This window comes from Malaya genurostris, chromosome 3 (genome assembly GCF_030247185.1).
Source record: "Malaya genurostris strain Urasoe2022 chromosome 3, Malgen_1.1, whole genome shotgun sequence".
Lineage (NCBI taxonomy): Eukaryota > Metazoa > Arthropoda > Insecta > Diptera > Culicidae > Malaya > Malaya genurostris.
Genome location: NC_080572.1, coordinates 178,817,103 through 178,845,084, shown reverse-complemented (window position 1 = coordinate 178,845,084; position 27,982 = coordinate 178,817,103). Strand labels below are relative to the sequence as shown.

At 37.2% G+C, this 27,982-nt stretch overlaps 1 protein-coding gene across 3 annotated transcripts; it reads right to left on the bottom strand.

Moving 5' to 3' along the window:
* Positions 1–9,093: 9,093 nt before the first annotated feature.
* LOC131438484 (G-protein coupled receptor Mth2-like) lies at positions 9,094–27,518 on the bottom strand. 3 transcript variants are annotated; one of them, XM_058608544.1, is made up of 5 exons: positions 26,807–27,518; positions 26,586–26,742; positions 9,907–10,329; positions 9,486–9,846; positions 9,094–9,418 (listed from the first exon to the last, which is right to left on the bottom strand). In XM_058608544.1, the coding sequence occupies exons 1-5, from the start codon at positions 27,293–27,295 to the stop codon at positions 9,292–9,294; spliced, it is 1,557 nt and encodes a 518-aa protein (XP_058464527.1). In that variant the 5' UTR covers positions 27,296–27,518; the 3' UTR covers positions 9,094–9,291. The 3 variants fall into 3 exon arrangements, with proteins under 3 accessions (XP_058464527.1, XP_058464529.1, XP_058464528.1); XM_058608546.1 differs by having other exon boundaries at positions 9,094–9,413; XM_058608545.1 differs by lacking the exons at positions 26,586–26,742; positions 26,807–27,518 and adding exons at positions 14,207–14,342; positions 14,407–15,539.
* Positions 27,519–27,982: the final 464 nt, after the last annotated feature.

Here is a 27,982-nt window from a genome sequence, read left to right as displayed (position 1 = left end):
ATATCTCAATCACATTTTAATTTCATCAGCATGAAATTAGTAATAGTAAATTGATTTTTCAAGCGAATACATACTTCAGTTTTTATCCCCTTAGTATACTCAGACGACACGAGAATGTTTTCCACGAGAACCGACCATCTGTGCATAAATCTATTTCTGATTACGGCAATGTTAGCAAACATCAACAACATGTTAAAGCAAACCTAGTATGACAGCATGAATGATGACGATATTATATTTTGGAAATAACGGACCTCTACCTCCAGTGACAATGAAAATGCTCAGTTTTTTCTCTGGCTCTCTAAGAGAGAAAACTAAAAATATGAATTTTTGGAAGTTTCCACATAGCGATAAGAGCACTACTATGGATGAGCAAATTCTAGTTTCACATAATCGGTCCTTCCAAAGCAATTGTATGTGTAACAGAGGAACCAAATGCCTAAGCGATTTGCACAAAAATATTCTGTTTTTTTGTTAATCCACTCGTGCAACGCAAATTGTAGCAATCCGTAGGTTTACAATAAAAAAAATGGTTTATCGTTTTACCAAATTCATTTCAAAGCGTGGAATTCATTCAATGAAGATCTGGAAAAATTGACATTACCATAAGGGAACGTCAGTCGATGCCGGAAGATTTTGAACAACATACTATCATCCAGAAAAAGTAGCTGAAGGTGCTTATGAAAAACATCCAAGGCAACGATTGACAGGGGACGTCCTCCACCAAAGAGATAAGCGATAATATCAAATCACAGATAACAGATATACAGGCTCGAACTAAATTTTTCAAAAATTTTCGAATTTTAAATTTACTATACCTTGGAAACACTACTGACACCTACTCGATTATTCGCCGCGATCTTTCAAAACGTTCCACTACGTTCCGGAACGATAGATTCTGTGCTCCTGCCTGTTATAGAAATATTCCAACTACAGCAATTTTAACACTTGTCTCACGATTTCCCTAAGTGTTGAAGGCAACTTGTTTTCATGTCTCATAAATCACACGAGAATTCGATCAGAATAAAACAAAAACAAACTTGTCATTTTAACCAACAGCAAAACAAAAATTTAGCGTAAAGTTAATGTTGCACCCAAAATTGTGCCTCATGTGAAAGCAGCACCCAAATCGTGGTGGCAACTCCAGTACCCTGCCGGGCCGCCATTTTCTTGTGATCATCATCTTTTCCGTAAAAACGAAAAGAACGAAGAAATATGTAAACATAAATAAAAGTTTGTTGATGCTAAACGTCTGTGAGATTTGTTGAAATAAAGTTGACTTTTATATGTTTGATTATAATTGTGATATCGTTATGAAATGTGCGGTGCCAAATTGTAATACTGACTTTCACAATCGATGATGTGTTGTATTTCTCTTCATTGTTTGCTTCGTTCTCACTGACTTACTAGCCTAAAATGCCCCAAACGCTAAGCGAGATGTTGGCTACGATAGCACTGGCTAAAGCACCACCGGGCTGGGCACCTCGTGTCGATCGTGGTGACATCTGCAAGTGTTCGCCATGCAGATTGAGCAAATTTTACACACAGTTCAAGTGAGAGCCTGTAACAAATCGGCTGAAAAGCTCGTATCGTTTCTATGAGAGGGCGCCACTAGAATTAAATCCATACCATTTTCAGATAGTACCAACCCTCAAAAGATACGTGTATAAATTTGACAGCTGTCTGATTATTAGTTTGTGAGATATTGCATTTTGAGTGAAGCTACTTTTGTTATTATGAAAAAAATGGAAAAAACCTGTTTTAATCCACCTAGTGGTGTAATGATGCCTTTCTCATATCAATCATACTATCATATATAATACTGTGGTATTCTTCAAAATAATTTTCTTCGATTCTTAAAAGAATAACCGAAGTCAGTTTGTTTGACCGTTTACTGATAAAAACTATCAATTGGAAAACATTTGAAGTAGATTTAGAAAAAATTTTAAGGTTTTTCCCCATTTTCAGTGATGGTATACAATTTTTAACCCACTTTACACTATATTTCCGGATCCGGCAGTCGGATCCGCATGAAATTCAGGAATTACGTATGGGACCACAGGACCTTCCATTTGAACCTAAGTTTGTGAGAATCGGTCGCGCCATCTCTGAGAAAAGTTAGTGCACTTATTTTCACAATTTTTTGCACATTTTACCCCATAACTCCGGAACCGGAAATCGGATCCAAATGATATTCAGGAATTGTATGGGACCACAAGACCTTTCATTTGAATCTAAGTTTGTGAAAATCGGTTCAGCCATCTCCGAGAAAAGTTAGTGCAAAAAAAACGTTACATACACACATACGCACATACACACACACATACACACACACAGATATTTTGCGTACTCGACGAACTGAGTCGAATGATATATGACACTCGGCCCTCCGTGCCTCGGTCCAAAAGTCGATTTTCACAGTGATTGCATAACCTTTCTATATGAGAAAGGCAAAAAGGAATTTCTTGTGTTGATGAAACACTACTTTTTGATAAAAAAAAGTGCCGCCGATACCAAAAAATGGCTTGATGAGTGTTATCCAGACTCTGCACCGGGCGAAGCAACAATTCGTAAGTGGTTTGCAAAATTTCGTACTGGTCATATGAGCACCGAAGACGATGAACGCAGTGGACGTCCAAAAGAGGCTGTTACCGATAATAACGTGAAAAAAATCCACAAAATGATTTTCAATGACCGTAAAGTGAAGTTGATCGAGATAGCTGACACCCTAAAGATATCAAAGGAACGTGTTGGACATATTATTCACGAATATTTGGATATGAGAAAGCTTTGTGCAAAATGGGTGCCGCGTGAGCTCACAATCGATCAAAAACAACAACGAATTGATGATTCTGAGCAGTGTTTGGAGCTGTTATATCGAAATAAAACCGATTTTTTTCTTCGATATATAACAATGGACGAAACATGGCTCCATCACTTCACTCCGGAGTCCAATCGACAGTCAGCTGAGTGGGCTGCACGCGATGAACCGAACCGAAAGCGTGGAAAGACTCAACAATCGGCCGGTAAGGTTATGGCGTCTGTATTTTGGGATTCGCATGGTATAATTTTCATCGACTACCTTGAAAAGGGAAAAACCATCAACAGTGACTATTATGTAGCGTTATTAGAGCGTTTGAAGGACGAAATTTATAAAAAAAAAAAACGGCCTCATTTGAAGAAGAAAAAAGTTTTGTTTCATCAAGACCGTGTCACAAGTCGATGAAAACCATGCTGAAATTGAACGAATTGGGCTTCGAATTGCTCCCTCATCCACCGTATTTTCCAGATTTGGCCCCCAGTGACTTTTTCCTGTTCTCAGACCTCAAGAGAATGCTCGCTGGTAAAAAATTTAGAAGCAATGAAGAGGTAATCGCTGAAACTGAGGCCTATTTTGAGGCAAAGGACAAATCGTACTACAAAAATGGTATCGAAAAGTTGGAAGATCGCTATAATCGCTGTATCGCCTCTGATGGCAATTATGTTGAATAATAAAAACGTATTTTGGCAAAAAAATGTGTGTTTCTATTAAACGATACGAGCTTTTCAGCCGAACTGTTATATCTGTTTTTTGTGATCGACTATATATCACACCAATATCCAATTAATGTCCTTCTGTGACGGACGATCAGCTAGTAAGAGCATGTCCCGGCCGTTATTTTTCTGAGAGGGCTTGCAATGATCTGGGAATTCTGCGGTACAAAATACCTATCGGAAGTTGTCGCCTTCATGAAGATGTATTGCATAAAGGAAAATATGAACTTTTGGGTGAACCACATCCCAGCTTATAATGCTCAGATAAATCTCCAAAACATCAAAAGTCCGTAGGAAATGTATTAGACGATTCTCAAAATGAAGATCTACTCCAATAATTTTGTTACCAACACAGAAGGGCAACTGATCGGCAAAGCCATACCAACATCAATCTTTTCATCAGCCTAGGTTAAGGTTTCGACCAGTTATCATAATGCCACCTGGAAGGGCATCGATTCTTTTCTGTGGAAGTTTTGAAAAACATCATTCAAGAAAAATTGCTATCTAAACGACATAAACAAAGCCATTATGTATTTAAGCAACACGTTGTAGGCGAAATATCACTACTTAACCTGTTTTCCATGATCAGATGCCAGCTAAAAAACCTGTTTTAATCCACCTAGTGGTGTAATGATGCCTTTCTCATATCAATCATACTATCATATATAATACTGTGGTATTCTTTAAAAAAGTTATTTTCGATTCTTGAAAGATTAACCGGAATTGATTTAGTTTTTCGTTTACTGATAATGACTACCAGTTGGAGTAATTGTTTGACCGATTTAGAATTTCTTCACGTTTTCTGTTTCGCCCGCGTTATGGTATACAAATTTTAGCACACTTTACCCTATAATTCCGGAAGCAGATGTCGGATCCGGATGAAAATCAGGAACACCGTATAAGACCACAGGACGTTCTATTAAAACCTAAGTTTGTGAATTGGTCAAACTGAGAAAAGTAAGTGAGATCCATTCGAGAGAATATGATCACTATTTCCTGTGCCTCCGGAATCGTAAACTGAGAACCAGGATAGCCGAAATCAGTTTGTTTGGCCGTCCACTGATAATCACTATCAAATAGAGTAGTTTTAAGGTTAGTATAAAATTTTGTTTTTTCGTTTTTGTTTCACCCCTCTAATGGCGTTTTTGTTTTAATTTTCACTACACCGATGCAGTGCTACACTGAAACGAACAAAAATGACGAAAACATAAACAGTTACCATTGACTACAATAAACGATTCCATTGCTCAGAGCTACACCAAACTTTTGATGAGTGCTACACCAGTGGTATCGGTGCAGAAAAAGTGTAGTGCAGCTTTCGCTACACCGGTGTAGTGCAATTTAAAAACGAAAACGACATAAGTGATGGTATAAATTTTTTTACAAACTTTATCCTATAATTCGAGAACCAGGACTCGGATCCAAAAGTATTTCAGAAGTTTTGTGTGTAATCATAAGAATATTCATTTGAATCAAAGTTTAATGAAATCGGTCACGCAATATCTGAAAAAAGTGAGTACATTGCACTCCGTTGCAAAACAAAAAGTGTTCTGTAAATAGCAGAAACTTTACGTCTGCTTAGCAGTGCAAATTGAACTGCCGAGTTTAGCACTAAGCAGTTCAATTTGAACTGCTCTGCACTGATAAGTCAAAGACGAAACGTAAAAAATAATAAAAACGGTTATGTGCCCTAGCACAAAATTTGGCTAACCCCTAAATGATTTAAACTAGAGTTGCTTTACAAAGCAGTGGAAATGTTCTGTGACGAATATTATTCCTTGTTTCTAGAACCTAGAACCGTGACATCTACCATTAATATAATTTCGTTATTGTTTCAATTACTGCATTTTTATTGTCATCGCAATCGGTCGTGTCGTGTACAAAACCGTGTAAATGTTTTAACACTCCAACCACTAAGTCTCAAAAATAGCCGGAAGGGGTTTTTTTAAATTGCTGTATCTTCGTTGATACTGAACCAATTTGGTTAATTTTGCTATCAGTGGATTTTTCGGATTATCTAGATTAATGCAGACTAATACTGACTTGGATTTAGGCATTAGTTAAGTTTGTAGAACTGAAAATGTCGGAGCAAGTACTGTAAAAAGTCATAGGTATCGTGGAGCTTTATTGAGAAACTTAAAACCTATCGCGATAACCTACAGTTTCTTTAATTTTTAAAATCATTCATAATGTTAGTAACATGATGATTGAAAATGAAAATGTGCACGTGCAAGTGAATGTCGTGGTGACCAAGTACAGCGAAGCTTGCTTGGTTCTTCTAATCAATTGGGCTATCGCTTCATGTGTTTTCATATGCTGGATAGTTTAATTGGTAGAACAATTTCCCCGGTTTGGAGTTAGCTGCGGATTCAAGTCTCGTTCAAGTTCCCTCGTTAGTTACTGACCATATTCAAAACTAGCACAAGATGGCTTTTAACAAAGACTAAAACACAAATCATTGCAATTTTAGTGTTGTTTAAGTGTAACGGGTGGCAACTAAAATTTTGGAATTTTTTCGAGGCCTGTATGCTTAACAACAAACGAGCTCAGAGAGAAAGAAGAGTGTGTATGTGTTAGCTCTCTCTCTCCTCTTTCTGCTACTATTTTCTGTTTTGTTTATGCTTGCTTAGTTTTGCTCAAAATGTCGTCGAAATAAGAAGTATTTCGCGAGCGCGTTGTACAGTTCTACGAACTGCACAGAAATCTCGGCAAAAAGTATACGGTACAACATTTTAAGAGCGAAAATGTTGAGGCTTCGACTCTTTGCCTAATCCTAAGATCCCCAATAATTGCTCGCAAGAAAGTTAGTGGAAGACCAGCCAAATTATGGACGCAAAAGGACTTCGTTCTCTTTCTCGTGCCTTCAACAACAAGGATTCACTGAGGCAACGGGATGCCTAAAAAAGTTCAACTGTTCTCACCAGTACATCTGCAAAACATTGAAAAGAGTCGGAGTAAAGTGCCGAAAGTAGACACGAGTCCCGGAATATACTGACGCATAGATTTCAACGCTGAAGTCGCAATGCCGCTGACGACGAAAGTTATTTCCCTCTTTCGAAGACGTAGATTCCCGGAAACGATTGATACTATTCAATTGGAAAGTTTTATTGCACCTCCGAACTTAAAATATAAGTTTAAACAAAAGTTCGAAGAGAAAGTGATGCTGTATATTGCCATTTCCGAGAAAGATATTTCTAAGCCATGGTTCAAGCCCTCTGGTTTGCAATCAATCAAGATGTGTACTAGAACGAATGTTTGAAGAAAATTTTAATCCCGTTTCTTCAAAAACATCATGCTGATGGACAATACGTGTTTTGGCCGGATAAAACATCATCGCATTACCCCAAAAAACACAATCGTTCCTGAATACGAATTCGATCCCATTTGTACACAAAAACCACAACACGACAAATCTGCCTCAGTGTCTCTCAATCGAAGATTTCTTCAGGGTTTTGATCTCCTTGGTGTACAAAAATAACTGCAGAGCCACGAAATGCAAACAGTTGATTGGTAGAATCAAGAGATGCATTCGCAAAGTTGACATGAAGGCCGTACAACGCTCCTGTTCCGACATCAAACGGAAGCTTCGCCGAACATCCGATTACGGACCGTTTTGAAATGTTCACTATTTTTTTTCAACAATGAACAATCTATCTTAAATTTCAATAAATCAGATCTTCTTTAAATATGTTTGTCTTTTTTTGACAGCTTAAGAAAGAAATTCCAAAATTTTGGTTGCCACCCGTTAATAAAATTTCACCTTATTTATTTAAATATACAGATTATTATTTTTAATGTTTGGCATCCCTGTCCCGGCTTCATATAAAGGCAGATTCAAAGATTTTATTATTGATTCGAAACGACACCCGTACTAGTATAAAGATGTGTACTTTCATTCTCGCATTGAATGTGAGTCGTAATTGAATGTGTTAATGACGGCGCAAACTTTTCTCAACTTCCTTTTTGAAGAATCCGATGCTTTTGGTAAGAAATGGAGAAAATTCAAATAATTCTTTATATTACCGATAGGATCTGCATTTAGGCAGAACTGAGATGGCTATTGACGTGTACACTCGGTAACTTGTCCGTAATTTGACTCGGAATTCATTTTGATTTCTAATCGAATTCTAAATAAGATAAAAAACAATCGGTATCAGTAGGTCAGAATTTGAAGCCCACAATGTAGCGGTGTATTTCAACGCAGTGCTCCCATGAAGCACTGACGACTACCACTGCTGCACACTGGAAACGCAAATCGCTGTCAAAAAGTATTCTCCACATGAAGTAACTTCACATTATTCTCCTGCTCGCTTCATTCCAACAGGATTAGCATGCCTTTGGTGTGGTTTTGCTGTGTGTCCTGCTGCGTCAGTTCTTTGGCACAATTCTGCTGCTCGTTTCATTCCAAAATCGAATCGTCTTCAGTGTTTCTATCCCATATGTCTTGCTTCGACAACTGTTGCACAGAAAATAATGGGAAAAGGTGGAATGTTCAATCTTTATACCGATGCAGTTGTACAGCAGAAGATACATTGTTCTGTTCCTCAGGATGCGTTCTGATTGGTTGGTGCTGACATGTGCCAAATCCGACAGTTTTTCCAATAGTGTACTATTGAAATATTTCAATGTTGTTGCAATATATGTGAATAATGAAAAAATTTCAATTCATAGTTGGATTATATAGATCCGTCTACAGATCACTGAGCTATGAGCTCTCAAAATTATGACTGAAAATCAAGAAAGGCAATCACGCGTTTTGAGTTTTCCTTTTTGATCATCGGTGATACCAGACATTTCAGAAAACTTTAATTTTAAATTATTTGTGATCTTGCCATACAACTGAGATGTTATTATAAATTGATGATCATATATGTATAGGTTTGCTTGATTAATGGAGCCAGACATATAACAAAAATAAAGATTGAGAGAATAGACTACTTGATGCTCACTGGGCGCAATCATTAAGGAAACGTAAAAAGTTCCGAGAAACAGGGAATAGCGACTCCATAACAGTGTTTCATGGAAATCAACAATTCTTTCGACGATGTTCCGGAGAAGGAATTATTCAATGTTCAATCAAAGTAACTAGGTAACATCGTAACATCGTGGATTGTGCGCTAAAAAGTCAGTGCCATAAACCGGTGTCATCTCAAGAAGTGACGTTAACTAGAAGGAAGAAGAAGAAAAAACCGTGGAAAACTATCATATTTGACTAGTGTTAATTATCACATCTCATACGACATTTAAAACTATACTCAATCATGATCCATCTCTTTCCATAACTCACCGACTAGAAAGTTTTCTTGACACTGTTTTTAGTTTCGATTATAGAGGGTTGGGAATCGAACTCAGGTAGGCCGAGTAAAAGGCATCGACCTATCCAACACGCTGTACCCGTCTCCATGTTTCTTTGTTGATAATAGATCAAATTGTTCGTATCGTGATATTAAACTCTTAGGAAACAATAAATAAATAAATAAATAAATTATTCACGAAATTATCAATGCTTTTCTGAGAAGAATAAAAAGTCTTATTTTTTAAACACTAACTTCTGCATAGACAATTTATTTCATATAAAGCTTTCCTCACGAATATACCGTGTGTCTATAAAAAAGTCATCTTCATTTGTTATGCGAGCTCCAATATAATAAATTCATGAGTGCGTTGCAATACCTTTAATGTGCCTCGGCACAAAATTGTAAATGCCTTCGAGTAATACGAACTGAAAATCGTACCGAATCCATTGAAGCGCTTCCCTTAAGCAGTCACGGCCTGCTGTGAGTCCACCGAATCCTGAATACTGGTAAACTTGGTACCTCCGGTCGATGAAACCGTATTTGCGGATCTTGACTTCACTCGTCTAAGTTCCTGTTGGTTGCCTATTCTATCAAGCACAGAAAATAAAACCGCTGAGATTTGCTACTAACCCTGTCGGTCAAAGTACTAAATACCTTTTCGCTACCAGCTGTCTGACCTTCTGCTTCCAAACGAATAGAAAAAAGATAATCACACCCAGCAAACAGTTGCACACATCCGATACGTAGAAGAACCAATCACTGCTGCCGATGGCCCAGGAAGCGATTTCGAATGACCACGTTACGCCCATTACGATGAACAAGCGCAGATAGAGGCTGAATCTGTGTCGATCCTTTTCGAACTTGCTGTGTCGCCTCGAACCGTTCCGAAGAGCAACATCCGTTGCGCGTTGAATTCTGATGATGCGAATTGCGGTTACCACGAAAAAGTACAGGTTAGCCATAACCAAAATTAGTAGCGGCAGGTAGAAGTACAAAAATTCTATTAACTTTTCCCCTGGAAAAATAAAAGATATATATAATTGTAAAAAAAAATATTTTTCAATTTTTTACTCACGAAAAATAAAACAACCATACTCTCCGAACCGAGGCCTGTACTCCTCAGTAATCAGCTCAGTGTGATCGAAGAGAAGTGCGACCACCAAAATCACCGTTGGACTCCCGAAAGCGTACAGTGCATAATGTAGGAATCGTTTTTGTTCATTCTTAATGACGACCCCACTGCTGAAGGTCCAAAATATGTCGAAGCACATCACGTTGAGCCAAAAGAAACTAACCAGGACGGAGTAGTACAACATATAGCCCATCACATTGCACGGAATGAAGGATGTTTGAAAGTTTATCAACAGAAGCATTACGTAGGCAAAGGTCAGCGCCAGGATGTAGCATATTAGCGATTTGCCGTGTATGTTTCTGAGTTCCGGTATGCAGGTGTAGATGATCAGTGTGGCCAGCAGGAACGGAATAGATAAAATAATTCCTGAAAGGAATTTTATTAGTTGGAATTAACATTAAAAACAAATTTACTTTTTTAATAGTAGCGGATTCTCCTACAGCACTTATTTTATTAATATTTGCAATAACAAGCTGTAACTGGAACTACAAAAAAACGCTCTGAGATTCTGATTTTCCAGGACTACAGTCGATATTGGACATCTTCGATCAGAAACAGCGTAATTTGAGACTCTGAGGCTCTTTCCATTACTTCAATCGCAATCCCGAGTAGAGTGTGAGATCAAAACGTAAACTCAATTTGATGCTCTGTGACATCAAACTGAAAACTAATTTTGCTCTCAGTGAAAGCACATTGAAATTTTCACATGATGTAGATTTTCTCGGATTTATAACATAACTTGTTTTCAGTTTGATGTTATTACCAAATATGATGTTCGTACCGACTGGAAGATAAGTATTGACGGCTTTCTCAGTCACAAATCACTAGGTAAACGATTTATTACCAAACAACGAATACAAAACATTCACAACATAATTAGTTATCGATTCGCTCTGAAACCCATCTATTGAAAACAAAATTTCCATGTTTTAATTAGTTATCAACTTGTAATTTTGTACTAGATATAACGAAATAATTTTTATTGCTATGCAGTCAACTGATTGGTATAAACTTAATTAATTGAAAACCAAATTTATCTATCGATCACATCTAAAACTGAACAAATCAAAAATATACTCATGTTAATTTTACTCAGCTGTCTCTAGTGAAGTTAGTATAAAACACAGTCATTAATTATTTAAATTTACGGTATGCAGAATCCTACCCAATATAAAAGGAAGGCCAATGTAATGCGAAATCTGCGGTCACCCGGAAATTTAGAAGCAGCCATGAAGAGAAGGTCAGCACAAACTTTTATTTTTGACGTGAATATACAAAAATGGATAGAACTCAATCGCGAATATCTCTTGATGTATTTAACGCAGCAAGATTTATTTTTCTACACCATTGGAAATATGTTCAGCAATTTCTAAAATGTTTGGTATGAACGAACACTAAGGTGAAATTCAGTTCCAAAATAAGGTGCGCAAAATTCTAACCGACTTGAAAGAATCATCGCACAAAGCGTATCGTGCAAAACCGAACCATAGAAACGATAGTTAATTTAGTCATTCAATTAACAACCAGCATGCTCTTGTCCCGGGTTGGCGGTTCAATGCATAGGACGCTGGTCTTACAAACCAGTTGTCGTATGTTCGTTCCCCGACCTGGAAGGATTCTTAGTGTCAGTAGGCAATGATTCTGTACACTAAGAATCGGCTGCGAAGTCTGTTAAAACAGAAAGGCCAAATTCCACACAAGAAATGTAATGCCAGGACTTTGCTTTTTATGCTCTTATAATTCATTTTCTCGCCTGTAGCCAAACTGTTCATTCTTTGTTACAACATAACATATATTATTGATTGATTTATTTCATTTCAATTGTGTGTAAAAACGCTTTGGTTATGAATGAATCATATTTCACTATTTTTCAAGAATTTTTAAATGAAACTATCGAAACTTTTTGCCTTTTTTCCTGAAATCCAAGATGGCGTCTTTCAGTTGGTAGATATTCTTTCAAATCGCTATGTATTTTCGAGACGAGTTTGACAAGTAAGTTATTGAAGTTAATGTTATATTAATCACTAACTTTAATTTAGAAATCCTAGATGGCCACAAACGATTTGTTACTTCTCATTTAAATGAATTTATGAATTAAACATTGCAGTCCAGTCTCCTACACAATACTGTAATTTTTTGCTTCTCCTTATATTGTTAGAATTCTTCATGTAAAGCATTAGAAGTTTGCAAAATTCACACTATCAATCAACTAGTACGTACGATTATCGATATTCGGAAGTATGGAAAAAGTACGTCAGCTTTATTCGTAGTCAGGTCATCCTGTTATGTCCCTGACACTATCTAACAGCCTTTTTTTCTCAATTTTCGATCCTGCATTCTGGGAAAATGATTAACGAATAACCAAAATACATTCACCGCATTTGTTTATTTTTTTAATCAAGAACCACAAACTTTTTGCCTTAGCCACTTCGAATTAATTAACAACAAATGGCGACTCACATGCAGAGCGGCATCTATACAAGAATTTATTTTGTTTTCAATAATTTATTATGATAATCATATATTTTTCTCCGAATAAGTGATATTGACAATATTCACAGCAATGGTTCGTTACTTCCTGTTCATTTTATCCTAATTCAAAGAAAAGCGCAGTTTCATACCTGCCCTCAGTTTTCGTTTTCGGAAGTACCGGTCAAAATTTTTAAAATGGTTACAATGCAAAAAAAATGACCTTCCAAACTGGTTTCCGAACTTTTTCAATTTGTAGTGTTTCGATTAATTGCGCTGTGATATATAATAGATCATTACACCACTAGGATGATTAAAACAGGTTTCTTTTGTCAATAAAAATAATGCATATCGCTAAAATTTTGTAAAAATTAATCGAGACCTACTTGGCCTGACACTAATTGCGGTTCATTTTTGGATTTTTATGTCATATATTTTAAAACACTTGTCAGATCACAAGTATCAGCAATAATACATTTGAACGTGATCATAGGTCACTATCTGAAATATTTATACGGATGAAAAAAATAAATACCTCGTTTAAGACTAAATAGAATATCACATGGCAAACATTTCTAGTTTTGGAGATACAATCGTTAAAGTGACCTAACCCACTTCAACGATTGTAGCTCCAAAACTATAAATGTTTGCCATGTGATATTCTCTTTAGTCTTAAACGAGGTTAATCCACTGAGTTTGTTGAAATCGGCCGAAAATTGAGAGGAGTGAAATACACGTTTATTTGGTTACATAACTTAGTCAATGGCTAAATATTAGCTTTCAAACGAGCCTAATCTTGTTTAAATCAGTTCAGCCATCTTCGATAAAATTGAGCGCAAAGAAAACAACGAGTTTTGTCGGTTTCATCACTTATATCATTATATCTCCGGAACCAGAAGTCACAGCCAATTGATATTCAAACTTGATCAATGACCATTCAAACGAGTCTAAGTTTAAATATAATCAGTATCTGACGGGGAAAACGGATTGAAAAATTGACATGTGAACGCAATTATGTGATGAAAACCGCGAAAATGGTACCGAAGTATTCATTACATAATTGCGTCCTCATGGCAATTTTGCTATCTGTTGTCCTCGTTATATACTGATCATATTTAAAACTAGCTCAAGACGGTTTTACGTCTCAACAAAGACTAAATCACAAATCTTTAGACTCTAAGTTTGTTGAAATTAGCTCTGCCATCTGCTATTTTGTATAAATATTTCTAAGTGAAAGCAAATTTTCTAACAAAAACTTTTTCTTATCCAACACTTATAGTTTTTGCTAATATCGGTCAACTAGCAGCTTGAGCGACCACCCATTACTGATCGGGATTAGCTGAAATTGCACAGAGAATTTCTAGATGATCCGACCTGGGACTGGTAAATCATCCTTCGATGTACATCTTCTGGTAACCCCAGACTTTATTGTTCAGTTCCGGCAACGGCCAGACCCGAACGTAGATCGTCTAAGAAATGGGAAGGGATGTTAGTCCAACACTTGTTGTTACTAGAGGCCGTATATACTTCTTCGTATTCGCGTGCAAACAGTCTAATTTCACAAACATTTTCGTCAATGGGAAAACTACTGGCCCTCTCGCTTTAAGCTAAATTCAACCCATTTTTGAGCACAACTGCTTTCAAATGTACGGATTTGGGTTGGAACTGAGAACGAAGCGTGAATATGGCGGCTACCACGATACAGTTCGGAAGTTCTTCTCTCAATCAATCCATCAATACTTGAACAGTATAATCATTAACCAAATGAACCTACCGATAGAATATGACACTTTCCCTTGCTCGATCAGCGGACAGAAGTACGGAATGGCTGTACTAACAAAGTCTGAAATTGCCAAGCAGTATTCCTCTTGCAGGATGCTAATGTCTTCCATTATTTGTATTGTTCCATGCTAAGAAATGGAATTCACAGTATTAGTAATCCATCTGCCTATTTTTTTCCAATAACAGACTTACTTCATCCAAATACCATTCTTCTAATTCCCCAGGAAGCACTCCAGGACACGGTTTTTGATGTACAAATCCGAAGTTCGGTGCGTCTACTAGATTTGCAACACGTGCACCATCGCCGGAGCTAACGTTTGCCCACACCTTAAATGGCAAATCGCTACCGGTATTGTTGCATGTTGTTTTTTCACCATCGCTGGAAAACCATTTGCCCACCGGACAGCAAAGCCGAACACAATTGGTAAGTTGACAAATGCATCCTCTATAATAAGGCGGAACTGCCACCACTTCATCGAAGCTCACGTAATCATAGTTTATCAGAGCGTAATGTTCGGATGTGTACTTGAGACCACCGTACAGAAAATTCTGCTGGGAGTCCCTTGTCCCACTGCTTATATTCACGGAATCACGAAACTCACAAGGCAGTTGACCAACGCTATCAGCCCAAGCGACTGATATGACTAAACCGAAGAGACCAACTGATAAGCACAAACCATTCGTCATCGCACTTAGTAAGTTCCACACAATGCGACCGTTCCACTCAAAAATCGTTCTACTTCTACCCGCAAAGCACGTCGCGTAAACCAAACATTTACTCCCGTCCCGTCCACCCACCCGACGAAATATAATTCCAAATTTTGATCCAAAAATATCGGCCAACGCCCGCCGGGCGGCTAATAGGGGTAATCGCACATTAACACGCGTCAGCTCTTAGAACTCCTCCTTTTAAGGGAACCTAATTGCTTTCGCACCTGCGGACAATCATCTTTACGGCATCGGAACAGCGGCTACCAACTGCGAATCGGACGAGGATGTTTATTTATTAACACTTTGCGTATCCGAAACGCAAGCGCCGACGGTTTATGTTTACAACACTGCCGGAACGCGATTCACGACGAACCGCAACCGACCGTTTTCGCCATCGTCTTTATTGTAAGTGATCGATTGTGGCCCCCCGGCACGAAATTTTCTCCAAATATCAACCCGACAGAACAACAATGGGGGTGACAGCCCTACGGTGTAACTCAAACCACTTAGACGAAAATTGACTTCAACAGTGCGTGGCTGTATTTGAACTGGAAAATACAACGCGAACGGCTGTAATGCGATGGAGACCTAGTCCGCCTTTGAATGTGAGCAACTCACCAAGATAAGCCCCCTTCGAGCGGGGCTAGAATACTGGGCTTGATTTGTTCATATCCATTCATTCGTCTGGCAGCAACATGCCCGGGACACGTTGGTGTGCATTGTTCCGAAACGACACACTAAAATACAAGCAAACGAATCTAGGAAACCAAAGTACGATTGTTGCCGAATGCGAATCGAAACTGACAGCATTAACTACGAAATGCAAACTACGTGATAGATCATATATTAGGTAACCACATAAAGATTCAATGCATTTTTCCATGGTGTGTTTGTTGTTGAATAATTTTACTGACAAAACTTTGCTTTTATTGCATTCCTGCTGCGAAAAAAGGTGGGTGGGTAATGTCACCGGCATAACTGGAGGATGTGAATACAAATAAAACTAACATGGTTCTTTCACACTTTTGAATATCGATAACCGTTCGTATTGGCTAATTGATTGCGGAGTTCCAGAATGATAACGGTTTATCGATACTAAAATATGACGTTTTAACGGCAAACATTTAATTTAATAGCATGGAACAAAGAAAAAACAAAACGATTCGACGATACGACGTGTGAGCGATTACTGGCGGAGGGGATGCTCGGTTCTTCTGGTTAATTAGGATGTTTTTTCATGTGTTTTCCCATCACGTTTCATAACCTTACTTCAAGACAAAGTCAAAAATGCTACACTTGACATACTCTTCAAATTTTTTCGCCTTCCCCACCTCTTGAACCACCCCTCTCTTGAACCCCCACCCCCCATTGAACACCCACCCCCCTTGAACTGCACCCAACCCCACCCCCCCCCCCCACACCAAGAAATGTCGACAAACTAGCCAAGAAGAATGCCCCCAGAAGCGCCAGCTTTTCTTCGTTTGGTTCCAAAAAGGTGACCTTTTATTATGACCGGATCTGGAACGGTGCCATTATGCAAAAACCGGAGAAAGAGTGGTAAAAAAACAACCAAATCGTTTTCAGAAGAAAAATAAGGCGATACTCACAGTTTTCATTGAATACAAGGATTTCATCAACATCAACAAGGAGTATTACTTGGGCGTTATGAAACGTTTTCGTGAAGCAATTCGCCGAAAAAGACAAGATTTACGGGCAAACAACTCGTGGATCTTGCACCACGATAACGCACTGTCACACAATGCCATTGTAATCCGTGAACATTTGGTTAAAAACGATACGAAAACCATTCAGTAACCACCGAATTCACCTGATTTGGCTCCTTCCGACTTTTCCCTATTCGGTCGACTCAAGAAACCGCTCCGTGGAACGTGTTTCAGCACCCGAGATGAGATTATGTAAAATTCGCAGATGGCTCCGATGGCCATGCCGAGAATTTAATATAACAAATGTTTCGTAGATTGGATCATCGTTGACATAAGCGTGTTGCAGCCAATGGAGAGTACTTTGAAGGGTACAATATCGATTTTGATGAATAATACGATTAGTCCCGGGTTGGCAGTTCAATGCATAGGGCGCTGGTCTTACAAACCAGTTGTCGTGTGTTCGAGCCCCGACCTGGAAGGATTCGTAGTGTTAGTAGAATCGTAGCACTAGCCATGGAATGGTTCTGTACACTCTGAATCGGCAGCGAAGTCTATTGGAACAGAAAGTCAAATTCCACTACAGGAATGTAATACCAAGGCTTTGCTTTTACATGAAAACATATATGTTGTCGCGATAAAAAGAAAGTATTATACTTTTTCTGTAAAACACAACCAGTTTCAATGCGACCGCCATTTCATTCGCTTTAATTTCCTGGTAGTGCCCGGGAAAAGAAGAGGAGAGGAGAAAATAAAATCTTCTTAAGAAGGTTGCTAAACACACAGACCCAAAGGGGATTGAGGGAGTCAGGAAGGGAGATTCAAAACTTGGGAGATTGCAAAACCCACTGTTCTCTGGCCTTAATAATTTGCTGAATTTGTCTGTAAATAAATGTACAGAAATCAACAAATGCATTTGAAGAGATTTTGAACAGAGCGGTTCCACCGAAAGTTACGATTTTTTTTTAATTTCGTTTTCGATTTTTTTTTATTTGGCACAAATATTGCATAAGTATTCTCCATGGTCAAAAGGAACATTTTTCATAATGAATTTGCCATTTTAACTCTTTGTTCTAAAACTAAAACCTAAAAAATATTTTTTTTATATCTTTCAAAAATTCTTATGAACTACGGTGTAGCGCAGAATTTATATTACTTTTTGCATAACGGGTCGAAAGTACTGCTAATACTGCTTAATTCTCGATCAGATGCACATAACAAAATCATAACACAAGTATATCAACAGTTGATATTTTGTAACAATTTGTGTTATTTTGAGATACTTAACAAACGAAAACAGTTGAAAATTAAAACTTATTATAACAATATAATAACAAAATCAGTTATGTTATTTAATTTTCATTTGCAAGACTCATGATAAAGTTCATTAATTGGAAAAAATGAGTTCTTCCGTTGCTTCAAATCGAAATATAATGATCAAAATTTCAAAGAACTAAATAAAGAAACCAGATCACTTAATAAACTATTCATTTAATAAAAAAAAATCATTCGAAAATTTTGGATTAGAACGATGCTAAAAGTTTACTGTAATAGTTCCTTTGTGTTAAATTTGCTATCTAATTTATTGCAACTATTGTTAGAAATTTCTGCTTTCGGACTTCTGTAGTCATATCAAATTCAATAATAATTGTGATACAAACGTTTCAAAATCTGTTACGATTTTGTTTCCGCTAGAGTCGTTTTTGTTATGATTTTTGTTATTTTAACAGCTTACCAGCCAAAAATATTTCAAAATTTGTTACAAAATATTTCTGAAATAAATTGCTTCAGTTGTTATAATTCTGTTATTACCATCTGATCGGGTTTACATACCACATATGAATTTGAACTATTTCCCGTACTTCCGGAAATGAGCCCAACTTAGTAGATTTGTTACAGTTTTTGGTATCGTCATTTTCGACGCACAGTGCTTCGAATCAATACAAACGTGGACATAAATCGGTAGCTGCCAAACCGTTCTTTTAATGCTTTGAAGAAATTATTTACAAATATATACCGCGTAATTTGATTCTATCCCTAATTGTACATGGCCTACTTTGACAAAAAATATAACCATAACTTTTTTTTATGAAGAGATAGAAAATTTTTTTCTTCGGCAAAGTTTTAGAACTATTGAAAATAATTTACTTTGTCAAATATTGCCCGGGTTGGTGGTTCAGTGCATAGGGCGCTGGTCTTACAAGCCAGTTGTCGTATGTTCGAGCCCCGACCCGGAAGAATTCTTAGTGTCAGTAGGATCCATAGTACTAGCCATGCAATGATTCTGTACACTAAGAATCGGCTGCAAAGTCTGTTGAAACAGAAAGGCCAAATTCCACAAAAGGAATGTAATGCCAGGACTTTGCTTTTTGTCAAATATACCAAAAGCCTAGGTCGCACCGTTTCGGATGATGATCACCGGTACTTAACAACGTTAAGTGCGTTACGTTTAAATTTCAGCGAAATCAGTCCAAATGGATCATGATCCGAAAAGTTTTAATCATGGTGTATTATAATAACATGAAAATATATTATTTTCCCCAAGTCATAGCTCGTTTTGCTCATTTCTAGAATCGGAATTTTTCCCGTGTATATATTCTTTAAGACCCGTGAAATACTCAGAGTATGAAGTGGAGCGAAGAAATGTAGAAAAATTTTGTCACTGTTCATGCATTGAGAGGCAGCGAGCTCTTGTAGCATCGTCTACCAGATTGAAAAATGTTGTATACAATGTAGAAAAATATCGAGCCGCTTTCTGCCAAATTATCGACAATCACCAACACTACTCATCATATGGTTACTTATAATGTCACTCTAAGCACCCTATATTTCCTGAACCTGATTCTTGCTCAGATTGGCTTTTTAATGCATAGGGCGCTGGTCTTACAAGCCAGTTGTTGTATTTTCGAGACCCGACCTGGGTGGATCAGTAGTATCGTAGCCTGCGAAGTCGGTTGATATAGAAAGGATAAATTCCACAAAAGGAATGTAATGTTAAGACTTTGCTTTCACGCTTTAATTTCGGAACTATAAATCGGATCCGGATGAAACTCCGAAACCTTGTAAGGGATTACAATAGATTCCATTTTAATTTAAGGTTGTGAAAACCGGTCAACCTTCTTCGATAAAATAGAGAGACAATATTTATCACACACGCTCACCACAGACATTTGCTGATCTTGACGAACTGATCCGAATGATATATGACACTCGGTTCTCCAGGCCTCGGCTCAAAAGTCGGTTTTCACAGTGAATACGTAAGCCTTTTCTTTATGAGAAAGTCAAAACCTGTTTGGAAAACACTTTTTTGCTATTTCACCGAAGTGTAATGTCTGATCTGATATCTTGGACGAAACTGGATTCGGCTAGCTAGCCGGACAGATTTTGGTAATTTCAAGGGGAATAACCTATTCTTAATCCACCTAGTGGTGTGATGATCCCTTTCTCTTTCATCTTAACAGTATCATTAAAATATATTTGGCTTTGGGGGTGACAAAGAGCACAATAATTTCTGATAATAATTTCGGTTCATTTTGGACACCAATTTATCCAGATTGATTCGAGTAGTTCACAAAAGCATGTTTCAGCGTTAATGTCACATATTTGACATCCTTTCTCAAACCAAGCTTGACATTTGCGTTGCTTTTGTAAGAAAATCGTGATGCTAATCTAAAATACCTGTTTCAATCTACCTAGTGGTGTTATGATGCCTTTCTCATTTCCATTTTCTCTTGTGTATTACAACAGAAATTCCCCGAAATACTATAATTTAAAAAAGTTCAGAAAGTAGTTTTGAAGATTTCTGTTGCATAATACTACTACATTGATACACTACATTTGAATTTAAGTTAGTGAAAATCTATTCAATCATATGTGAGAAAGTAAAGTGAGCTCACTCTTTATATTTTTTTTTATTATTGCCGGTACTTCCAGAACCGAAAGCTGGATATCGACATAGAGACATTTGGTTCATTCAACCATACACTAACATGACCTACAAACTTATTTACGGTTCTCTATGACGAAAAAAATGTACCGGTAGTCGGACTTGGATAAAATTCAGCAAATCATTTATGGGGCTATCAATGGTTTATTTGGTTACAGAGTCTCATGGGCTGCAAACTAGAGAAAATCACTAGCCAATATAAAGAGGTAGCTTGTGAACAAAGTATTCCTGAAATTGACGTTTTCATACTGAGCACCCTATCTCCGGAACCAGGGGTTTGATCCGAATGAAAATTGGGATATTCTTATGGCATCTTAAGAACTTCCATCTCCGAAAAGAGTGAGTGACGTTATTTGTACATGTGTGGTGCATTATTTTCTTATTTTTTATGCATATCACATTGTAATTCCGGAACCGGAAGTTGGATTCAAATGAATTTCCGGAACTTTGTGTGGGACCATAAGACCTTTTATATGAATCTAAGTTTGTGAAAATCGGTTCTGCCATCTCCGAGAACAGTGAGTGACATAATATTCACATTTTTAATGCACTATTTCCATATTTTTGGTGCATATCACGATATCATGTTGGATACATATAAAATTCCGGAACTTTGTTTGGAACCATGAGATCTTTAATTTGAATATAAGTTTGTGAAACTTGGTCCAATTATCTTCGAGGAAATTAAGTGATATTAATTTCACATTTTTGGTGCATATCATCCTGTAATTCTGAAATCAGAATTCGAATCTAAATGATATTTAGGAACTTTGTATGGGACCATAAAACCTTTCATTTGAATATAGGTTTGAGAAAATCGGTTTGGCCATCTCTGAGAAAATTGAGTGGCATTATTTTCACATTTTTGGTGCATATCACCCTGGAATTCCGGAACCGGAAGTCGGATCCAAATGAACTTCAGGAACTTTGTATGAACCGTGAGACCTTTCATTTGAATCTAAAGGGTATAGCCGGGTTTTCATTCCAAAACTTCTCCCAAACAGAACAAAAAGTGATATACACTGTTTGAAAGGGTTTATATTGGAGATGATTTTCCCAAAATTTTAACCCTTTAACTGCCATATTGGTGGAGTTAGGGTGGTTCTTCTGATTTTCATTTTATTTAATTTTTTCAAAAGCCTCTTATTAAAAAAATTGAAAAAAATCAGGAATATTTTAGGAATTATGGGAAACCTCTCTGATTTTTTTCAAAATTTTTCAAAATGTATATCATGTGAAAAAAATGTTCAAAATTTTCGATTTTTTTTAACTCGCACTTACAATTTTTGTACCACTCTAGATTTTACATCAAAACTAAATCATTTATGAGTACATTACGCTGTATGATTTTTAGGTTTTTAAAAAATGTGGACGGGTATAATATCGGACTTTAAAAAAAATAGTCATTCGGAAAAGCATGCGTCTCCATCAAATTGACATCATCCGATGGAGATGCATGGTATTTAGTTCTTAAATCATATATCACATGCCCTTAGAACTAAATACCATGCGTTTCCATCTACAACTTGAGTTCAGGGCTTGAGAAAGAATTTTCATAAAAAAGGATAGGTGAGAGAAACATGAATCAGAATTAATGAATTGACAAATATTTAGGTTTTAATATACGGTTTAAAGTTTTTATTAATGAGCTGATAAGTCATCTTACATTAATTCACATTTATTGTATTCAAATCAAATAACAACTATATTTAGTAAAAATTCTTAAGGACAATTTAAAAAAAATCGAAACCAAGTGAAATCTAAAAAACTATCAGTTTTAAGATAAAATGCTCGTCGACGTTCTGTATCACTTGGCTATTCATACGCCAAGTTGCCTGAAACTGCTCAATAAGGCAGCTAAAGTCAAACTAAAAAAAACTGAAGACTTAAGCTCATAAAGACGGATTAATCAAACTGAGATCGGACTCACAGTAAATCCGTCGAAACAAAATGTATGAGAGGGAAAGGTTTTAAAATATAACATCTTCCAACTCGAATAATGGTGCGTGGCGACGATATCGTGGAGGTTCATGAATTCGTGTATTCATTCATTTATGACTGCGGATAAGGATACAAGAAAAGTAGTACGTCACCATAAGAAATTAATCAACGGTGTATAAACCAAGGTTTTCAACAGCTGCTTGGAGATCCAAATAACAGAAGAATAACAGAATAACAGACAGCAAACATTTGAAAATGGTTCTTAAATGTGATGCAGAAGGCTCAGGAAAAAGAGAAGCATAGCGAGCAAGGTGGATCGATCAAATGGAGGCAAAGAATGGTCATAGTCTGAGCTGTATGAAGACGACTTCTAAATACATAATGAAAGGACTTGAGCTGATACGTGAGAAAAGTACTCCACGAAACACCAGAAAAAGTCCACTAACTGCAAGTTAATTCGATTAACTATATTTGCGAAAGCGTTTGAAATTCAATTTTTATACATAGCTCAGTTAATCATTCATTCTTAGTTAATACACACAGTTAATACTGTTTAATAAAGGGGTCCTCTTCTGGAAATATAAAAAAAACTGAAAATATTAAGTTTAAAAGAACATGTTGTTTGTATAGAAAATCGACGATGCGAATTAAAACGTTCTTTTTGTGTCTTCGGGACTTGCTGCAGGCGCTTCGACTTGAATTCTATCTGGTTTATAGTATTTCTTAGGACTACTAATAGCTAAACTCGAATCCTCCAGATTATCCCGCAAGATGTTGAAGTTAGAAACGGATTGCAACCGTCTGCTGGCACACATGTTCACTAATGCGTTCTCTACATCATTGTTTGGTGAATCGAGCCAGGCATGGGGGCGTGTGTAAATAACATAAGGAATAAAGTTCTTTTATCATTATTAATTACGTCAATACTCAAGCCCTGAGCTTGTCAATACTCAAGCCCTGAGTTGTAGATGGAAACGCATGGTATTTAGTTCTAAGGGCATGTGATATATGATTTTAGAACTAAGCACCATGCGCCTTCATCGGATGATGACAATTTGATGGAGACGCATGCTTTTCCAAATGAATTATTTTTTTAAAGTCCGATATAATACCCGTCCACATATTTTAAAAATCTGAAAAAATACAGCGTAATGTACTCATAAATGATTTATTTTTGATGTAAAATCTAGAGTGGTACCAAAATTGTAAGTGCGATTAAAAAAAAATTCGAAAATTTTGAACATTTTTTTTCACATGAAATACATTTTGAAAAATTTTGAAAAAAATCAGAGAGGTTTCCCATAATTCCTTAAATATTCCTGATTTTTTTCAATTTTTTGAAAATCAGAAGAACCACCCTAACTCCACCAATATGGAAGTTAAAGGGTTAAAATTTTGGGAAAATCATCTCCAATATAAACCCTTCCAAACAGCGTATATCAATTTTTGTTCTGTTTGGGGGCAGTTTTTGTATGAAAATCCGGCTATACCCTCTGTGAAAATCGGTTGAGCCATCTCCGAGAAAAGTGAGTGACAATATTTGTCACACACATACACACATACCCTCATACACACACACAGACATTTGCTCAGCTCGTGGAAAAAAAAACAAGAAAAAACATTTAAGTCCCAGAGAGTCGATATAAAAGAATTTTTTTCGAGATGACACTAAAATCGAACTAAATCGTCTCGGATGAAACAGGTTTCGGCTACCTGACCGTACAGATTTTGGTCATTTCAAAAGGAAAACGCTTACTTTTGTATTCCCAGGTTGCGCTAGCATTTTAATATAAAGCGGATACGCACTGATGAGTCAAAGACGAAACGTAAAAACAATTTCATTATAAGTTTACAATATAATAAAATTTGATATTAATAGCAACTAATTTCCCAAATGCTTATAAATCGAGTTTACATAAAGAAATATGATATTCAGATAGAAAAAAATAAATTAGTAATAATGTTGGTTCCTACTGCACAAATTTTTATGTTCTATTTGATTTGTTTACCTAAACTTTATAAACCTTTTGATATATGTTTTAGCATATATAACGCTTAGGCCCTTCTCAAATGTAAGGCTTGACTCAAAAGAAATACTAAACTGAAAATAATGTCTATCAATTTCCTTTGTGTAGAAACTCCAAATCTTTGAAAAGAAAGTATGATCCCCTCCCCCATTTAACAGATCGGCTGAAAAGTTCGTATCGTTTCTATGAGAGGGCGCCACTAGAATTAAATCCATACCATTTTCAGTTAGTACCAACCTTCAAAAAATACGTGTATAAATTTGACAGCTGTCTGATTATTAGTTTGTGAGATATTGCATTTTGAGTGAAGCTACTTTTGTTATTGTGAAAAAACGGAAAGAAAGGAATTTCGTGTGTTGATGAAACACTACTTTTTGATGAAAAAAAGTGCCGCCGATACCAAAATATGGCTTGATGAGTGTTATCCAGACTCTGCACCGGGCGAAGCAACATATGAGCACCGAAGACGATGAACGCAGTGGACGTCCAAAAGAGGTTGTTACCGATGAAAACGTGAAAAAATTCACAAAATGATTTTCAATGACCATAAAGTGTAGTTGATCGAGATAGCTGACACCCTAAAGATATCAAAGGATGGTGTTGGACATATTATTCACGAATATTTGGATATGAGAAAGCTTTGTGCAAAATGGGTGTCGCGTGAGCTCACAATCGATCAAAAACAACAACGAATTGATGATTCTGAGCAGTGTTTGGAGCTGTTATATCGAAATAAAACCAATTTTTTTCGTCGATATATAACAATGGAAGAAACATGGCTCCATCACTTCACTCCGGAGTCCAATCGACAGTCAGCTGAGTGGACTGCATGCGATGAACCGAACCCAAAGCGTGGAAAGACTCAACAATCGGCCGGTAAGGTTATGGCGTCTGTATTTTGGGATTCGCATGGTATAATTTTCATCGACTACCTTGAAAAGGGAAAAAATATCAACAATGACAATTATATAGCGTTATTAGAGCGTTTGAAGGACGAAATTTTAAAAAAAACGGCCTCATTTGAAGAAGAAAAAAGTTTTGTTTCATCAAGACAATGCACCGTGTCACAAGTCGATGAAAACCATGAACGAATTGGGCTTCGAATTGCTCCCTCATCCACCGTATTCTCCAGATTTGGCCCCCAGTGACTTTTTCCTGTTCTCAGACCTCAAAAGAATGCTCGCTGGTAAAAAATTTATAAGCAATGAAGAGGTAATCGCTGAAACTGAGGCCTATTTTGAGGCAAAGGACAAATCGTACTACAAAAATGGTATCGAAAAGTTGGAAGATCGCTATAATCGCTGTATCGCCTCTGATGGCAATTATGTTGAATAATAAAAACAAATTTTGGCAAAAAAATGTGCGGTTCTATTAAACGATACGAACTTTTCAGCCGAACTGTTACAATCAAATTAATGCGGATCCAACTACTTGTTCCGGTATTATAAAGTTATGAGTATTCACAGTTCCAATCCGTCACATATCTTTGGTAAAACAAAAACATATAAAATCATCCAAACTGGTTTGAAGCTTTTCGGATTTCAAGTTGTTAGTTGATTTCTTAACCTCAACTACACCGGTTTTCAATTCCCATTTTTGGAAGCAGCAGTTTCCGGAATTCGATTGGAATAAAACGAAAATAAACTTGCAATTTTAACCAACAGCAAAACAAAGCTCTAGCGTGAAGTGAATGTTGCATCCAAAATAATGGCTTATGTGAATGCGGCACCCAAATCGTGTTGGCACCTCTTGTCGATCGTGGTGACATCTGCAAGTGTTCGCCACGCTGCTTGAGCAAATTTTGCACACAATTCGTATGTGAGCCTGTGTATCTGTTATCTGTGGAATAACTAAATCATCAAAACAGATCTCAAAACCAGCGCTGTTTGTACAATTTAGCAGTTCAACTTGATAGAAGTAGTAACGTTGGATTTGCCACTCAAGTAAAATAAACGTTAAATTTGCTCTGCACTGAACTATTATCTTTTAAATTACGCTAGCATTAGTGAAACGTTCCAGTAGCAGTATAAGTTTTTTAAATATCAAGGAAAATGTTGTGAAAAACTAATAGTCATCAATCATTACCAACAGTTGAATAAATAGACAGCTCTTTCGATTTATCTTCATCACCCTGACTCACTGGACAGTAGTACAATTCGGCCAACTCTCCGTCCTCTCCGGCAAGTAAACAGTACTCATGTTGCAAGATTCTTGCTTGACCCAGAGAATTCACGTAACCTGTCTGAAAACACAAATGAAAAGTGTTACAATAAGAAGCTCGTCCGGCTCAAAGAATAACAGCGCACCAAGTTCATGTTCCATTCTTCCCGGTGAGCATTGGACAGATCTTCGCAAGCTTCACTTCGAAGTGATTTGAAAAAATTAGCTTTCGACATCAGATCGATTTCCACAATGCGTCCGTCGTTGAGCTCCGTATTGACCAGGATTTGGGAAGCTGCAATCTGACACGACTGATAACGATTCCCATAGACAATGAACTGTTTCGGACAACACAACCACACGCAACTTTTCACCTGACAGACACATCCCCGGATATAGTCTGGTGCATCGATTTTTTTTCCACTCGCGTCATAACTGTAATTAACCATCGCAAAATTTACTGCTTCGTACCGGATGCCGTCGTGAGTTATTGATCCATCCCGGCTCAAAACACCGTCAGTTATGTTGATTGAATCCAAAAAATCACAAGGAAGATGCACATTTTCTGCAGTCCCTAACGAATAACAAACCAACCAAAATAATCCGATCGTGCGGGAAACTTCACCAATTGCCATGTTTGTTATTTGCCACTTGATATTAAAACATATGCCACTTCATCGGCAGAGAAAAACTAACTAACTACAAACAGCGGCCACTTTTAGTGCATGTGGTTAGCGGAAAATAATCGCAGATCTCCCGAACATCACTCCACAATCGTTTCAAATTTCAGTTTTATTCAATGACGCAAAGTCAGTGCAGTTTTTTAGGATTACGGTGCTTTACGGTGCGGGTCGGAATGTTTCCATGACTCATCTGTGAGCACTATTGGCGCGGAACTATTAGCCGACCATCGCGGAGTGATAGCCACTAGACGCTATAATCACAAAACGAGCCGGAGCTAAATAAAACCTTTGTCAACAATTTCTTCTCGACGGACAAAATTACTGTGTTCGTTTCTGCTTATCATGACCACCGGATAATTCGCGTGATGCGAATGGTAGCCGAGGATTTTTGGGGGACCGGGTTCGATTCCAAGACATGTGAGTATTGCACACCATTAGAGGTGCGGTGGTCGAAGAGTCAAATATCAAAATGAGGCCTGGGTACAACATTTACCGTAGGAGTCGGAAAACAATTTCATTAACTTGTATCCGTTTGAATTTAATGAGACATAAAATATGTAGGGTACGGTGGGGTTTGAAGCCCAGTCGGGAAATCCATCGAACGACATAACATCCGGTCAACGATTTCATCCTTGTTGG

What these genes read in the sequence shown, in the direction of transcription:
- LOC131438484 (XM_058608544.1), bottom strand. Translation starts at nt 27,295, where the DNA reads ATGGCAATTGGTGAAGTTTCCCGCACGATCGGATTATTTTGGTTGGTT. An exon ending in AAGAATGGAACATGAACTTG is followed by an intron (nt 26,743 to 26,806) that starts GTGCGCTGTTAT and finishes TTGTGTTTTCAG; the next exon opens with ACAGGTTACGTGAATTCTCT. An exon ending in GTATGGTTGTTTTATTTTTC is followed by an intron (nt 9,847 to 9,906) that starts GTGAGTAAAAAA and finishes TTATTTTTCCAG; the next exon opens with GGGAAAAGTTAATAGAATTT.